Source organism: Hippocampus bargibanti, linkage group LG01, assembly GCF_051943395.1.
Source record: "Hippocampus bargibanti isolate YZ-2025 linkage group LG01, ASM5194339v1, whole genome shotgun sequence".
NCBI lineage: Eukaryota > Metazoa > Chordata > Actinopteri > Syngnathiformes > Syngnathidae > Hippocampus > Hippocampus bargibanti.
In genome coordinates, this window is record NC_142734.1 from 7030496 (window position 1) to 7047913 (window position 17418).

The following is a 17418-nucleotide window of genomic DNA, read 5'->3' on the forward strand; positions in this document are numbered from 1 at the left end:
CACTGTAAGAGGAAATTGTGATTATTGTCTATTGAGGTTGCAATGTTGCAATGTAGACCTACAGAAAGTGGGCTACACATTAAAGTATAGAAACTATATGAGAATGGCACACATACAACTAAAGTTGTTTTTTCATGAAGCCATATTGTTTACCTTGCCATATACATGGAAACTGGCCTTATGGGAAGTTATGGTGGCCCAAGGTTGACATAGTGGGAAGGTTTGAGGCAAAGATTTGACTTATCGCTGTCGTCCAGCTGCTTGAGGCGGCCGTGGCACACACGCAGTTATCACTGCTTCTTGCCGACCTTTCCAGGATGAGCGCAGGAGGAGATGACCACAGAATGCCCTGAGCCGGGAGGAGCCATGTGGAGAGGAGATGATTTGACATTGACAGAAAAGCCGAGGTAAGGTAGGAGAAAATGAGCAGATGAGCTTGTAGGCCGAGAGGGAGAATGGAGATGTTTTTATTTATGGTTTTAAAGCTCTTCCTGCAGAAGGCAGCTTCGTTAGATGGGGGGAATCCTTTTATAACCTGTAATCCCAGTCATGTAACTGCACTTGCAAGGGCGTGCGTTCATATGTGGGACAGGGTCGTCAATGACAGGCGGCCTCCACAGAGGAAGAGTAAAGCCTTGTAAATCCGGCCTGGTCTGCCGCCTGAAGCTCTCCTCATCTTCACTGGCCTATCAACACAAAGGGAGGGGAAAGAGCGCACAGGACTTTCTCACGCCACTCAGGCACCAGTTCCCCTTTGCCGCTGTCTCCTTTTCTTTTTTCCTTTTTAAAGTGGCCCTCTTCAGCGTTCTTCTTAGCCTGTCAAAACAGGTGCAGAAGCTCCTCGTATCTCCTTCCCAGTTTTTCCTTTTGCTCAATCAGCTTCCCCAGGCCGTGATGAAGTCGTGCTGGGCTGGGCGGCCAGCTTCCTCTTTTTAACTTTCTCTGGAGAGATGCATTGTGATGTATCTGTCCTCTTTTAGGACTAATTTGTTTCACCAGTGAATCCCAAAACATGCTGTGTGTGCATCTGCTTAGTTAAAAGAATGGCCATGCTGAATACAACTTCACCATGTTTCTATACATTGCAATCATCTTAAGCCATAGGCGAATATCCTTAGATCAAGATAAGTGGAAAAGCATGTTAAAAGCCCCTTACGTATGCCTATCCTCTGACATGGGAATTTTATAGTTGAATGGCTAAGAGTTAACAGTTAAACACGCCATGTGGTTTTAGCAGACCCGGTCCCGTGAATATAACCATTCCTCTTGCAACACAAGCAATATGCTAGATGAGCTGGAAGACTTCAGCTCATCAGCAGCTCATTCAACTTATCTAACTGGGCAACTATGTGGCTCTCCTTACGTGTATTCAGAAAAAAAGGTTGGAAAGAATAGATCACTAAAGCAATGGGAATCATTAAGCTTGAGATGGTCGCCTTTAAACGCCGAGATGTAAATGCAGAACATGTACCGTATTTTCCGGCGTACATGGCACACCCCCTATTCTGCCCTAACCATATGTTGGATATGAGCGCATGGTGTGTAGGCAGTTAGTTTAACAATCTTCCAATAAAAAAACACGAAGATGAGAATCCACCGTTTAAGTATATTTTTATGTCTTTCTTGTAAAACTGCATACAAACAGAAAAACAATACGAATGTTGTACAGCATCCAATTATACATATAAAATTACATTAATGTAACAGACTTATTCTCTAGCACATTCAACAATTCTATGATAAGTAATTGAAATGCTTAACTGACGAAATATTGATGTAGGCTTATAAATAACTTGCACAACAAACAGTAAAATGTATAATGGTGTAAATGTACTTACAGATTGTGCCTGAACAAGTCAAAAGAAAGAGGATGGACGTGGATGTGATCACACCTCTCCACTGTTTTATTTCAAAATGGCTACTCCACAACTTTTTGAGTGGTTTTAACTATTTCCAGCACTAGGGGCATTGTGCTGCATTGAAATGCAATTACTAGGGGAAGAATGCCCCCAATTAATGGTGTATTTTCAAACTTTTTCCATATATAAGGCACACCGGACTATAAGGTGCAGCTTTAATGTATGAAAAACGTTTTCCAATTATCGTGTATAAATATATAAAGGTTTTCCAAATATAAGGTACACCACATTATAAGGCGCTATAGTAGAGACTGGAGCTGCGCACTACTTCTTCTACATGGGTGTCGGGAGGGTATTAGGGGCAATGGAGTCGTAGCTGCTGACAGTACTGTAGTTGCGAGACCTGTTGTCGCTCAATATTACTTCACATAATAATAATAATAATAATAATAATAATAATAATAATAATAATAATAATAATAATAATAATAATACATTTTATTTCAAGCACCTTTCAAAGCTCTCAAGGACACTACAGTCACAGACAAGCACAAATACAATAATAAATAAAATACAATTATAAACAGAATACAATAAATAAAATACATATAAGGTGCACCTGCATATAAGGCACACCAGTGTATAAGGCGCACCTGCGTATAAGGCGCAGGGCCATGTTTTGAAGAAAATGGAGGCTTTAAGGTGTGCCTTCTGCACAAGAAAATTCCTTTTTTTTATTTTATTTTTATTTTGACAGCAATCTTAAATTAAGAGCTTATATGACAGGATAGCTGGGGCGCAAGTCATCAACTACGAAATGGTAGGAGTTCCATGTACTGACATTCGTATCAAGCCTGGGCCAAATTTGAATGATGTCAATGGTACGTTGCCTGTGACACAAATGGTCGATGATTCATTCTCATTCAAATCCAAAAATTCAAATTCAGCATATTTTTCACATCTCACTTCAAGTCACAACTGTTTGGGGCACTGTACTATCATTTTGTGTCTGTATTAATGCAGCCGATTAAATTGTTGTTGGAGCTTTTTACTGCTACCATTTAACCCCGCCAAGATAAAATACATGGAGTGTCGATTATTACATTGTCTTCTTTGTTTTATCTTGTGTTCTCTCTGCTCCCTTGAGTTTCTAAAGGACGATCTAATGACATAAGCCACATAATTTGCCTATATAGCCGTTGTAACATGTTTAATTACAATGTGGTTGTTGTCTTCAATGCTGGATGGCTGTTAGAAGGAACATTCCATTGTGTGTCCTGTTGCAAAGTGGAACCCCATGTAGAGAAAACTGGAGTGGCTTCAAGTGTGTTTGAGGTCACATTTAAATGACAATCACCTTCTTTGATGAAGGCGTAGGCTTCGGACATTTGGAAGCTCTGGGAACTCTTAGAATGCATTCACGTTGTCGGCAGGATTTTTTTCTCCTCTTCTGGGAGCAAAAATCCGGTCCAATTTCAAATCAATTATCCTAACGAATATTCAATTGAATAATCAAATAATCATCTGCTTTTTCATTTTCACAGACCATTTTACAAATGGACACCTCTCAGGTTTAAACTGACTCTTTAAACGATTATGATGGGCATCTAAAACAGGGAGGTCTTCAACTGGTTTAGGATTTGAAAGGGTCAGACAGATAAATTGCACAGTAGGGTGTTTCATATGTTGTTCTGCTTGCAGAAAGTATAGAATAAACATCTCTGTATGTAACAACTAAGGTCAAAGTCACCAAACTGCCATACAATTGATTTGAAAAGTGACATTATCATACCTCACATCTATTTTTAAATTATTGTTATTTCTGTCTGAATCTCCTTATGTGACATGAAAATATCCTGTCAACTATCTCAAAAAATACTTTTACCAATGACAATTGCAGCAGAAGATATATAGAGTCACCATCAGAATCAGAATCAGAATACCTTTATTCGTCCCACACTTGAGCAAGAGTGCACAAGAGTGATTGTCTTTGTCTCCTTGCTCGCTGTGCCGTTGTACCTAAAGTACACTTGCGAGCGAAGCTGTGTGGACTGAAGTTTTGGGGCATACTACTCAACTCGTTTGCTGCCAACCGTTTTCAAAGCAAAGCAGCCCTTTTGTACACTGTAAAACCCAACAAGTTGAAAGTACAGTAAAGTCTCGTTATATCGATATCGGATATATCGATAGTCCCGGTTATATCGATACTATTCCTATGCACGCACGGAGAAAATTACATGCAAACAGGGTCGGATATATCGATAGTCCCGGTTATATCGATATTTTTTCGGACTCCCTTAAATATCGATATAACGAGACTTTACTGTACTCAAATTTTTTATGGCAACTGATTACGTCAAAATTTTGAGTACAGTTTACTCAAAAGTTTTGAGTAACCTGTACAAGTTACTCAAAACAGGTTATAGGTTACTCAAAACTTTTGAGTAAACTGTACTCAAAAATTTTGACGTAATCAGTTGCCATAAAAAATTGGAGTACTTTCAACTTGTTGGGTTTTACAGTGTATATTGAATAGTCTACTGGTAATTATTTTCTGATACTTTGAACACAAAGTGTTGTGGTAGCTCATACAGCTTCATGAAGCCTTTACAGACTCCACAGAAGCCTCCCAAGGACCTTTGCAGGGGGTTCAGTTCCAAAGTGCAAGTGTATTCCTGGTAGTGCGGTTCATGCGGGGCTGGCCATTTATTGAATGTAAATCAGGCTGGCTTAGAGGCTGAGGCTGCTAATATATGAGCATTCCCCCCAGACGGAAGAGTTGCTCTTTTGCTCTTTAAGATGGATATACATAAACAACTCTAGTTTTTGAATGTGACACTTTTTCTGCTTCCTGTACCATGCGGTCTTTGCGGTTGTGGGGGAAGCGGTGTTTGGTTGGTAGACTTTTTTTAAACTATAATTTCCACAGGTAGATGTTTGGTCGGACACTGTGAACTAAGGCTCGAACACAGGAAGATTGGCTTTTACTGCCAGCAGGGGCCGCAGCCATTCTTGACCGATGCCCAACTTCTGCATCCCTCTGTAAAGCTATTTATTGATAGTATATGCAAATTCAGGTGACACATTAGTAAAACATAGGCTTCTTGATTTGAATACCACACCCCTGGACGTCCCAAGCCCCAACAACTATAAAACAACAGAACAGACATTTTAATTGGTTGTGCTTTCCATGAACTGATACCTAATACTAATGACCTATTCCTGTGAAGGAGTTTACCAAGTCCTAAATTAGTCCAAGGCCAGATCTCCTACATGAAGATGACAGTTTAACAGGGTGTCTGTTCCCCTCAGATTGACCCCAGATCTTCTGTGCTTCCATTGTGGGCCTTGTGTTCGGCGGCATGAAACTATTAAATATGATAACTTCTTTTCTGTCTATTCTCTATCACACAGGTGATACTCCTTCAATTAGGTACCAACTGCACCACAAAAAGTTGCAGAAGACGTACGTAGTTGATTGCTTGGGGAGCAGTTCAATGAGAAAGAGCTGTGTTGAGAGGTGTAAAAACCTTTTAAAAAAACCATATGCTTTTTGGCTTCAGTAACTAGCATTTTTACTTTGACATTGAAGGTGGCATTCAAAACACTTGCTCTTGAAACTTCAGCGTCGGTAGCTGCTGCTTAACCCGCACTGACTCGTATCGGAAGAAATAAAATGACCAAAGCAAACTGTTTGCTCTGCAGTGTGGGCTGACAAATGGAGAGAAGTGTGGGAGATGCTGTAGCAATGAGACAGCAATCTACTATATATTCCAAACTGCCACTGCCAATATAGGCTGAAACCAATACCTATTTTGTGCACTTTTGTTTGATTTTTGAGTTTTGGGTTTTTGGCCACACTCAGTTCCTTGATGCTTTTGGAACTTGAATTTAGTTGCCTTTAATACCACCAAGTCACATTCAGATACAATTGATTTTGCATAATTGAATCTCGAATGATGGTAGATGATGTGGTACTGTTGGTTTTATCAAACCGTGGTCTCCACCTCTCAGTGGAGCGGTTGGAAGCCATGTGCGAAGGTATAGGGTTGAAAATCAGCCTCTAGAAATCTGAGACAGAGTTCCTTAGCTGGAAAAATGGTGTAGCGGACTCTGAGAGTTGGTCCCATATGAGGAAGTAAAGAATCTTGGGAGGACAGGCCGAATGGTGTGTTAGTATGGGTCTGTTGTGCTGAAGAAGATGATCTCAAAGGTGTCTGGATTCTCTTGAGAGATAAGGGGAGAAGCTCGGTCATCCAGGAGTTCTCGTCCAAGCTGGTGAGGTGTTCCGGGCCTACTTTTCCTGGGAGTAGGCCCAGAGGATGACCAAGCAGATGTTGGAGTGACTATGTGTTCCGGCTCGCCTTGGTACGCCTCGGGATTCCGCTGGCAGTGCTGCAAGGAGCGGTTGAGGCGAGAAGTCCTAACTTCCATGCTAAAGCTGCTGCCTTTGCAACAACAAAGCCAGCTAAACAGAAGAAAATGCATACATCATGTGTTAAAAGCAATTAAACTCTCTTAAAACATCCCTCATTTGAATTTAATGAAGACTGAGTTGTGAGTCCTGTTCTTTGCATATATCTAATGTTGCATTTGTTTTCCAGGCTTGCATAACCGGGTGAACAAGTGTCCCGTCAATGAACATGGCTGCTTGGACATCGACGTTTGCCTCCATATGAGTAAACTATGTGACGGAGTCCCTGACTGCTCTGATGGTTGGGACGAGGGCCCTCACTGCAGAGGTAACATATCGATAAAAACAGTTTTTTAATTAAAAAAATGCTCAGAACAGAAAGCTACCATGGTTAGAGTGTTCTCTTTGGGAACCATTTTGTATTCAACTTTAGTTTGATAAACAACAGATTTGTTGGTTCTATTACTTTGCACGGTTAATGATTCATATTGCTCTTTTTTATTATTTTGTAAATACAGTATTACCCCATAGCTTCCCAAAAGTATCTCAGATATGGCAGCAATAATGAGCAATTTAATCTATGGTATCTGAACATTCTGTGTTCAGGATATCAAGGATATCCTTGGTTTCAGACAGTTTACCTATTGTTTCAGTTTACCTATTGTTTCAGAGGACATGCACTTCACACCTTTCATCCCCCGAATCTGTGATTTCCATTTTCTCTTATATATAATATCTCTCAGGAATTTAATGTCATTTATTGCTGTTTATTTAGACTATAACGACTGACTAAAATTTGAGTATGTGTGTGTTTGTGTGTGTATCAGGGGTGATCAATAATTTGTGGATTTTTTTCACATTCTTTTCTGTAAAACAGAGGAAGACCCATTTTTCTTATGTTCTGGGGGATGCCTGTTAGCTTGAAGGTTGGAAATTTGAAAATCCCAAATGTCTTACACAGTCCTTCAAAATCGCACAGAGATTCTGTCAGCCAATCATAGCTGGCATGCCTCCCGTTGTGAGTACACAAGTCTTCAGTGGTCAACACAAGCTAGTAATGCATGCCTACACCCCCATGTGCACCCAAACATGCACTCACACGCTCACATTCTTGCAAATATGCACCCAAGCACACCCAGTGCCCCACACACACACCAGCAGTGTGTGCAGAACCCATTTCAGGGAAAGTTCTGGTCCTCAACAACCATCCCAGTGTTTGCCTGTACAAACTGGCTACTTGTGCTAGCATATGCTCGTGCTGATGACTGAAAGCACACTTTGTCACTCACTATGTCCACGTAGTCCTGCCCAAGCTGTTGACACGAGTGGTCAGAAAGGCGACTTTATCTCAGTCCAGAATTGTGATTTGGGTTTCCATTTGGATACCATTGAATTGTCATAATGTTTCCTATTTTATGCCTTCACTGTCATTTCGACGGCGATGGGGTTTCTGTATAGGGGGCAAAGGCCTTGTTCCTTACAAGTGACTGATTTATGGCAAAGGAGAAAATGGGGTCATGGCAGCAGTCTTGAGAGCCTTACCCTCTGTGCTTCTTCAGAGCGAGCACTCTTGATTCTTGGGCAATTGTTTATGCATGCGGTGGGTTGTCTTTGTCCTTCACGTCTCAGTAAGTGTGGAATGAGAGCACCGCGGTCATAGGCAACTTGACGTGGCCACGTTTTCATCTTTATTCATGAGCGGGTCTTGACCTGAATGGCTTAATGGGCTGCAGTTAGGCTTGTCTTTCTTGCATGACAAGACCTGTTACGTCTTCAGCGACCAGTGTGCGTCTGTGTGTGTGTGTGTGTGTGTGTGTGTGTGTGTGTCTTAGGGCAGGGAATTTGTTGCATTCAAGAGCTGAGCTCTGCAGAACGTTTGTTGCCTCTCTATGGTGTTTTTGTTTATACTCTAAAAGTGGATGTCTGAGGAAGCATGTTGCCATTGTTTGCAATTACGATTACAACATTGTTGCTCTTTATCAAGGCTGCTCTTCTGTCTGTGTTTGTCATCCAGGCCTCTGCCTGCTTTTTATTCCCCAGCTGCAAAGTCCAGCAAATGCACGATTCCTGGAATAAGCCTCCCATGTATATGATACGTACACACCATTTCGACCAAACTATTGTATATAGACTAACGCTAAATTCATAATCTTCTTACTGTTCTTCTTTTGCCAAATAGTATTTCATAGCCCTGAGGTCAGCTTCCCACAAAACCTGAAGCCAACAATAGTCCAGAATGTTTGGAAAATGGGGGCAAATAACAAAGACAAAGGGGGTAATAACCCAAACCTAGGCCCTGCCTGGTTAGATATTAAGACTTGTTTCTATACCTTTGTCTATTATTATTATTATTGTTATTATTATTATTATTATTATTATTATTATTATTATTATTATAGTACGCATTATTTAGTACTTGTTGCCCGGGTTTCTGTGTCCCAGATAGACAATGAACATCCATACATGCCTTTGGAGGCTTTATACTTAAAGTACTGTACCTTACCATTAAAACATATTTATTGAATGTAGATGTCTTTTAATCCTTTAATTTTGTAAATACATGTTTTTTTGTCGAATGTGGGATCTCATGGAAATCCTCATGATTTGTAGGCATACTTGAAATTGTCGAGTTACTTGTCACATGATAGGAAAGCTGCACCAAGTCGAGGACCTGTGCAAACTTGTTTCCAGAAAGTGAAGGTACAAAGGTAGGAATGTCCTGGGAAAAAGCATCCTGCCAATGTCACACACTGCAGTAGCCGGTTTACACCCTCAGTTCACTTCCGACTGCTGGATAAGACTGGAAACTTGAAAAACTTGTTTTGTTTTGGTCTTGGTTGTTCGCCAGTGATTTGTTATAGGAAATTAGTGTGTCAAATTAGCAAGATCTTTTCATTTTCACTTTGCCAGGGACTTGCGTTATAATCACTCTCGCTGGGTTTTCAATAAAGCAAAGCCATGCCAGTTTTACTTATATTGTGGCACATTCATTAGCAAAAGAAGTTTTTTAAGACATTTTAGACATTGAGGTCAATCAACGCTCTCCTCGTACATAAAAGAAAACAAAGGCCTCATGAGTGACCGACCGTGTGGCCCATTAGGATACATCCTTCTCTACATTTTGACATCATTTGATTGCAGTCCTCAAATCATGTAGAGGAGATAACCCAGGGAACACTGGAAAAGAGTTTACACAAACTTGACAGAAATGATTTGTTTGCTGAAAAATCAAGGTCACTGTAACCTCACTGTTGGTGAGATTCTCTCAGGCATCAATGCCTCCAGAATCTGAAGCCAATTTCTCTTTGTAATATTACTCCTCCAAAGACAACTTGTATGTTTTGAAGGCTGGATTTACACGGCAGGAAGAAGTGTACACGTGTAATGGAATGCCTAGTCCGTTCGTTTATGTGGCTTTCCATGCATCTTCAAGTTAAACAGTGTTAACAGAACACCCAAAAGCACATAGCACTTATGATCACAGTGCACAGTGTAAATTTCTGCCAGCAAGAACTCAGTAGACCCAAAAAAATTACTTAGTTGGCGGTCGTCTGAAAAAAAAATATTTTTTTAATAATCCGTACCATATTGACGCACTAGATTCAGTGCCCATGTTTTTGTTTTAGTTGTCACTTTATATTGTTTTCTTATCCAATCCCATTATTAAAAAAATCCACATTTAAAAGTGCCCATCAAAAGAATCAACAGCATTGGCACACTTATTTGAGAATTGAAGGCCTATTCTGTGTCTGTGTAGTTTGTTAGCTTTGTTCTTTAACCTCTGGTCAAAGTCAGCTGCTGCTGTTTGCCTTGAGGTCCTCTGCACACTGACTTTATTTGTCGTATAAAAGGTGATGATACATGAGGAAAGCTCTTGACTGACTTATTACATTACCTGCAGAGCTTGATGTTAAAGCCCTATACTGTATAAACCAATATGTATGTATTGCATTGTATTTTGGACAGCCGGCCTCATTTCAAACTCACATAACTCCAGAACCATATCATTTAGGAATTGCCTCTTTTTTCTGATGAAAGAAGGGAGTCCAAGGTTTCTTACGCTGCATTGAATCTTTATGTAGTCGTAAAACTCAATATTCTGTGGATCCTGCAACTTCAGTGAAAATGACAATAACCCTGGCACTGGAGTGGACACATTTTTTGAACATGTCTGACAGTGAATGAGTTAAAGTACAATCAAATAAGTCTTTCTATTTTTAATCTATTTTTACGATGCAGTATTACATTTTTGGACTCACCTCAAGTCAATATTCGTACTTGGACGTCTAAAACAGGTGTTGAACGGAGGCGAAAAATGGATCTTGGCACCCTTTTGGGGAGGAGGCTCTTTTAGCCTTCTAATTTCCAGCAGTGCTTTCATACTGTGCGATTTGCTGAATGGATGTGTCACATTTTGTGGGGGACTCTTCCTTTCAGTGGGGTCACAACAAAAGGGCCATTGTAGCCCACTGTGCTATTGGCTTTCCAAAACGAAAGGGCATTCAATCGACCTAATTCATCTAAACTGCAGCACTACAGCGACAGGGTGGATTCACACAGAGCTACAAACATTCCACCCTTGTATTATTTTGAAAATTAATGGCTTGTCATGTATTCATTCATTCATTCATTCATTCATTCATTCATTCATTCATTCATTGACTCAATGTGTTTCATCCCAAGAAAAGATAAAGATGAATGTCATGAAGGCAGGCAATTACCTCACATCCGGTTATGCATGTTGTCCCACTAAGCTCAGAATGAATGCGTTCTGGACAATCTTATGCTTGTGCCTTTCCCAACTTAGAACATTATACAGAAAATCACAGAAAATATGAGATATGTGGCTTCAGGTGAAATTTTTGGAAATTGTAAAAAGTTCATGCCACATTGATATAATCTAATGAAAGTAGGACATTTGGGTAAGATGTTCCTCATCTCAAGCAATTCATTGAAACAAACGTTCACAATAATGGTAGGTGCACCACAAGGACAAATTTCATCATCTCAATAATGCGTCATGTGCCTTTGAGCGTCACTCACAGCTTGACGAGGTCGTGTGATGCTGTTCTCAAGTCGATTTATTGTTTGCTGAGGGACGGCATTCCATTCTTGAAGGGTGGTCATCAGGTCATTGAGGTTCTTGGGTGTACAGTTTCGAGCCTCTACATAGTGACTCAACTGATCCCACAGGTTTACCATTGGATTCTGTTTTGGAAAAAGTGCAGGTCATTCACATTTTTTTAGTTCATGTGCACATTAAAATTATAACCCATCCAAGATGTACTTGTGTGCATGGCCCTGGAAAGAGTGTCAAAAACTCTCACGCTGTGGATTGAAGCATTTAAAACACAATAACCTGAAAACCTTTTAATTTGCCTTGTTTTGTCAATTCGGATATTGTGGCCTTAAATCTCAGTGTTTGACGTCATGTTCTGTTCATCTTTTAGAGACTGCACCGGCTTGTGCATCCCATGGATGCCAGTTTCACTGCGCTGTGACTCACGATGGGCCCAAGTGCTATTGCGCCAATGGCTATGAAGTGGATACAGATGGAAAGTCATGTAAAGGTGAGTGGGCACTTGACCCATTGAATGCTGTTTACCCACTTACACTTTCTGGGTTGAAAGAGAAATGGCCAAGAATGTCTTCACAGTGTTTGCCAATATCCAATTGAAAATAGACTGCATATCTTTTGAAAATGGTTTTGTAGTCTGTCAGTAGTTGCAAAATGAATCATAACCGTATTGTCTGGTGTATAAGTCGCACCCAAAAGCCTTGATTTTCCTCAAAAGAAAACCCTGCGCCTTATACGCAGGTGTGCCTAATGTGTGATGTAGTTTTGAGTCACAACAGGTCTCGCAACTACTGTCAGCAGCCACTAACTCCATTTCCCCCTGTAGAAGTAGTGCGCGGAAATATAAAATGTAACACTAGCCTCTACTGTAGCGCCTTATAATGTTGGTGTGCCTTATATATGAACAACCGTTTTTAAACATGTCATGCATTGAAGGTGCCCCTTATAGTCCGGTGCGCCTTATATAAGGAAAAAGTTAAAAAAATACTCCATTCATTGGGGGTGCGCCATATACTCCTGAAAATAGGATAATCCCTAATCAAAAGGCAAAATGTACAGTATGTTGAAACATTTTAGACCACTTTTTTTGCGGCATCAGTGCCTCACTGTATTTAATATGTATGATCATTCTTTGCATGTCCCTGCAGTAAGATATGCAAATACTTTATCAAGAATGACATTTAAAGTATTTCTATTGCTGTCAAGCGGTCAAGCTTGAAATCAACCGTGTGCACCGTTCAGCATGGTCCATTTTTATTCGTGTAATGACCATCACGTCCCTCTCGTGGTAGATTTCAACGAGTGCAGTGTGTACGGAACATGTAGTCAGACATGCAAAAACACAGAGGGCTCCTACGTGTGCAGCTGTGTGGAGGGCTACCTGCTGCAGCCAGACAACCGCTCCTGCAAAGCCAAAAATGGTGAGACCTGCTGTCTATTTCCAGCCCTCGATTCGTTTTCTGACCCCCGCCGCTTTCTTTTCGCCATCCCCAGAGCCGGTCGATCGTCTTCCCATGCTCTTGATTGCGAACCTGCATGACATCCGCTGTACCTCGCTGAGTGGCTCCGCGTCTCCACGGTTGCCCTCCATTGCCACTAAGCAGGCCATGGCGATGGACTTTGTTTATGCCGAGGATACCGTCTGTTGGATCGATGTCGGGGAAACACCGGCAGCCACGCAACTGAAATGCGCCAGCATCCCCGACCTCAAAAGCGTCACCAATGTCCGCACTATAAATGTTTCCATCACCCTGCACCGTGAGTCTTGCTGTTGACACAACAGGGGAAACACTTGTCTTACTGCAACAGATAATGTGATTGTTGGAGAGAGACTTTAATGCCTTATCTTATGTCCTGCCAAGTGGTTTTTAAGTTCTCAAAGTCGGTGATTGACAAATGATCTTGCTTCTATTTAGTCACATCCAACTTTCTTTTACCGAAAATGAATGATCACAAATACGCGAAATCAGATCAATCCCTCAGTGCTGGAACTCAATGCTCTAATTTGATCTCACTATGCCAAAGGCCTGATCCATAGCATCGAGTGGAGTAGCTGTAAAAGTAGCCGGAGAATTCTTCACCAGACAGTCAATTATGAGAATCAAGTAACTTTCTTCCCTGTCGATACCGTACATCTTGCATCATCACTGAAAGCAATGCGTCCATTTGATATATTTTTGACATTTCAAAGAACACACCCACATTTATTATGGAACATGCTCTAACATCATTCTCATGTACCACATTCCGTTGTACAAGAACTGGACAAGTATTCCCCATGATTACATATGTCTGAACACAATCAGATGAATCCAACCCCCAAGGAAACTTGTAATTGCAGGAGTGAGACCGTGACTACCCCATGGCCCGCAGGATTAGTAGCATACAACACGTATTGCTGGAATGGATATCATCTCAGAATTGCTTAGAACTGCACGATTCTTCAATATGAACAAAAGTACAGATGTACCGCCATGTGGAACGGAACCGTTTACATGCCATTTTGCAATGGGTTCATACATGTCATGCCATGGTTGCACTCTAAAACTTATGGTCGGTAAAGCCGGCGGATGGCTTCAGAGAGATGTGGTTAAGTCGAGCCTCCGGTGTTTGGCAGTTTGAAAGCAGAGTTCACACACTTGGTGATTTATCACTCGGAGCCTCGGAGTGCCTGACTCATGACTAGACTGATGGTTCCAGATGTAGCATGCTCCGTCTGCATGTCAGGGAAGATAAAATAGGCGCAAAGGCTGCCCATGGCATCCTCCCCATCCTGTCAACACAACTCCACAGCAGGCCCCATCACTTGGTCCTGCTATTTATCATTTAGTCATTAGTCCTCCTTTGTTTTAAGGCTACAGTGGAAAGCTTCATTCTTTCACTGTTGGTATGCTTTGTTTTGACAAGCAAACAGTCAGAAATCCGCACAATTGATTGGAGGAGCGCTCTCAAGCAATGCCATGCCGCGTGGTGTGTTTAAAATAGGTTCTCAAACATTTTGTGTTGTAGGCCACATTGCAATAAGACTTTGCTTCGGGGGGCTGTTATGAATTTTGGGAAACTGAATACATGTTTAATTGTCTCTACACAGCACAATGTATTGATGAATAACTAGTTTTAAAATCAGAAGTCAAGAATAATGACTGTTATTGTGGATTATGTATGCCGATTTGAAATTTTGGTTTAGACATCAACAAGAATAATGGAACTTGCTTTATTTCGTGGGCCACATAAAATGATGTGGCTGGCCAGAATTGTCCCATGGGCCTTGACTTTAACACCTGTGGTTTAAAACATCGACACTTGAGACCATTCCGGTTTCGGACACGAGCAGGTATTCAGGACAGGAAGTTTGCAGTGTAGCGTGGATGCATGTGGAGACAGACAGCGGTGGTTCGCCCCAAGTTTACCCACTTTGCACAAGATGAATCAATCAAGAGGTCAAAAGATTAAATTTGAAAATTGACGGTTGTTTTTCAAATCAGTGGTTAGACGTGTTCTGCAACCGCCTCTGCGTAAGAGTCTAATCCGTGCCTAGCGCAGGGACATTCTTAGTGGGATATTGGCTATGAACTGATACCACTGGAGGTATCACGATCCTGCTTAATGACACACCTCCTCTGTCAAAACTTTAGTGTTTGGAAAACATCTCATCATGATTTGTTCTTTTTCCCATTACTATCTGGATTTTTTTTATTGGCTTGTGTGTTTTCACTCCCTTTTTGACTGTAAGGCTGTGCCTTGATATACAGTCATGAATTACTTTTGGAGATGTGCCAACATTTCTAAGGTCATTTTGATAAATTCAGTGTGGCTCTTCACATCCTTATGCCAGCCCCTTGTTTCTTCACTGATTTCTATCGATGAAAAGACACAGACGTGTCAATGATTTCTACTCGCTTCTAGTCGCCTATGTACTCGTACCCTAGTCGTCCATGTCGTAACTTAAACATGATGAAGTTCCCCACTGGGACCACTTGAAGCTCTGCATGACTGGTGGTTTGGGCCCCATGGGATATTTGTATATTTGGCCCATATACTCTACGCATGTTCTGCTGCTGTCGAATTCACCCTTGACACGCTGACTACAGCAGTCATACTGATGCGCATCACAGGAGGGATGTCAGAGTTGCTTCGTGGTGGTAAATATGTGTGATGTTTAGTACCCTGAAAGCAAGAGGTGGCAACGGCGATATAAACGCAAACATATTTTTTCTCTCCGGCATTTCCTGTTTGGACAAAATTCACAGAAAATCAGACTTTTAGCACAAATTTAGCTGAGGCACAGGTTTGCACGCAAGGTTCCTCTTTCTTGAAAGATTTGGTCAGCTTTTTGAGCAGTGTGGTCACTAAAGTTCCATTTTGCAAGAGGTTGCCGTTACTTTTGGTCATTTGATTTTTCTTAGTCATCCTTGTCCTTCCTGTCGGATGTGCGTGAAACAAAAAAATGAGGGACTGTTATCAGCTGTCTGTTAATCATTCAGCCCAATATTTGAGTGGCCTAACTTGCATGTCATCTAACTCGAAACATGGAAACGCAACAGGTCCTGAGTCAGTTTTGCTTTGGGAATTGTCCTAATAAAACTCAGCATATGAAGACAAAGTTTTTGCATTTGGATGTTTGAAGGAAATTGTACTCCTAAAATTCCTAAAAAATACTGTTGTTCCTGTGTTGTAGTCTTGTGCTCATTAGAGAATTTTTGTAACCTATCCTCCGAGAGAAACACGTTTTTGTTTGTGCTGCAAAAATAAGATGGCAATAATCCAAATTCTAAGCACATTCCTACACGCCAAGTAGCTCGGGATTATGGGTAAAAATAGGAAATGCTTTGCAAGACCGTAGCCATGATCTTTGATTCATTGGAAGTGTTTTTTTTTGTTGTTAAAATAGCAGAGGGAAGATACTGCCTTCAGCAACATTGTTCTGTGATATGACTGAGAGAATCCTCTTGTTTTTCTCTTTTTGTGAATGTGACTTACATGAATATCTTTTTTCCCGCTAATGGACTCAATTTAGTTATTGGAAGCGATTACACTTGCAGAACCAAAGCTGACAAAATGACAAGTTGTGTTTTTTTGGATGTTTATGACTTTAATTCGAGTGTGTCTTTCTTTCTCTTCACTGCCATTGTACACACCCTTCAGATGTGGAACAGATGGCTATCGACTGGCTGACCGGAAACTTTTACTTTGTGGATGATGTGGACGACTGGGTGTTTGTCTGCAACAAGAATGGCCAGACTTGTGTGACGCTGCTGGACCAAGAGCTGTACAACCCAAAGGGTATCGCCCTGGATCCGGCAATGGGGTGTGTGTTCTCATGACTTGATCTTACACCCCCTTAATGACCTTTTTCGCAACACGAAAGAAGAATATGCTGTTGTATATTGAGCAACATGCTGATTCTAATTTTTTTGGGGTGTGAATGATGCGCTGAGTTGCTTTTTACCAAGTATCACTTCTGAATTTTGATTCACTTCCTTTTTTTTTTTTACTGAAATGCGCTTTTCTTGTCCTGTCCTGCAGAAAGGTTTTCTTCACAGATTATGGCTCCACACCGAGGGTGGAACGTTGCGACATGGACGGTCAGAACCGCACAAAGCTGGTGGACAGTAAAATAGTCTTCCCCCATGGCATCACTCTGGACCTGGTCAATCGCTTGGTGTACTGGGCTGATGCATACCTGGACTACATTGAAGTGGTGGACTATGAGGGCAAGAACAGACACACGATCATTCAGGGCCTTCTGGTGAGATTTTGGTGATGCACCAACAACACCAAAAATAATCACTCACTGTACACTGTTGATCTAACAAGCACAATGGAAGTCCCTGAGACTGTCACCAATATGGGTGTATTACTTCATAAAAAAGTTACTCTTAGGTTTAGGAAAGAACCCATAACTTCCCTTATTGGGAGATGGCCATGCTAACACCGGAGCCATGACGCTCCTACTGTGAGTTTGTTAATCGCTGGTGTCAGGTGTAATACTTGCCAAGAGGAGGACCAGGAGAGGAGAGGAGAAGAGAGAGAGAGACTGAGAGAGAGACTGAAAGAGAGACTGAGAG

The 17418-nt window shown here is 41.3% G+C and overlaps 1 protein-coding gene across 1 annotated transcript in view; it reads left to right on the plus strand.

The window, feature by feature from the left end:
* Positions 1–17418, plus strand: part of LOC148902902 (low-density lipoprotein receptor-related protein 1-like) — a 107933-nt gene that overhangs the window by 20047 nt on the left and 70468 nt on the right. The window contains exons 3-8 of the mRNA XM_088992903.1: positions 6464–6601; positions 11724–11843; positions 12643–12771; positions 12845–13108; positions 16496–16658; positions 16877–17099. Coding sequence (XP_088849029.1) covers positions 6464–6601; positions 11724–11843; positions 12643–12771; positions 12845–13108; positions 16496–16658; positions 16877–17099 — 1037 coding nt within the window. The remainder of the gene's footprint in view (positions 1–6463; positions 6602–11723; positions 11844–12642; positions 12772–12844; positions 13109–16495; positions 16659–16876; positions 17100–17418) is intronic.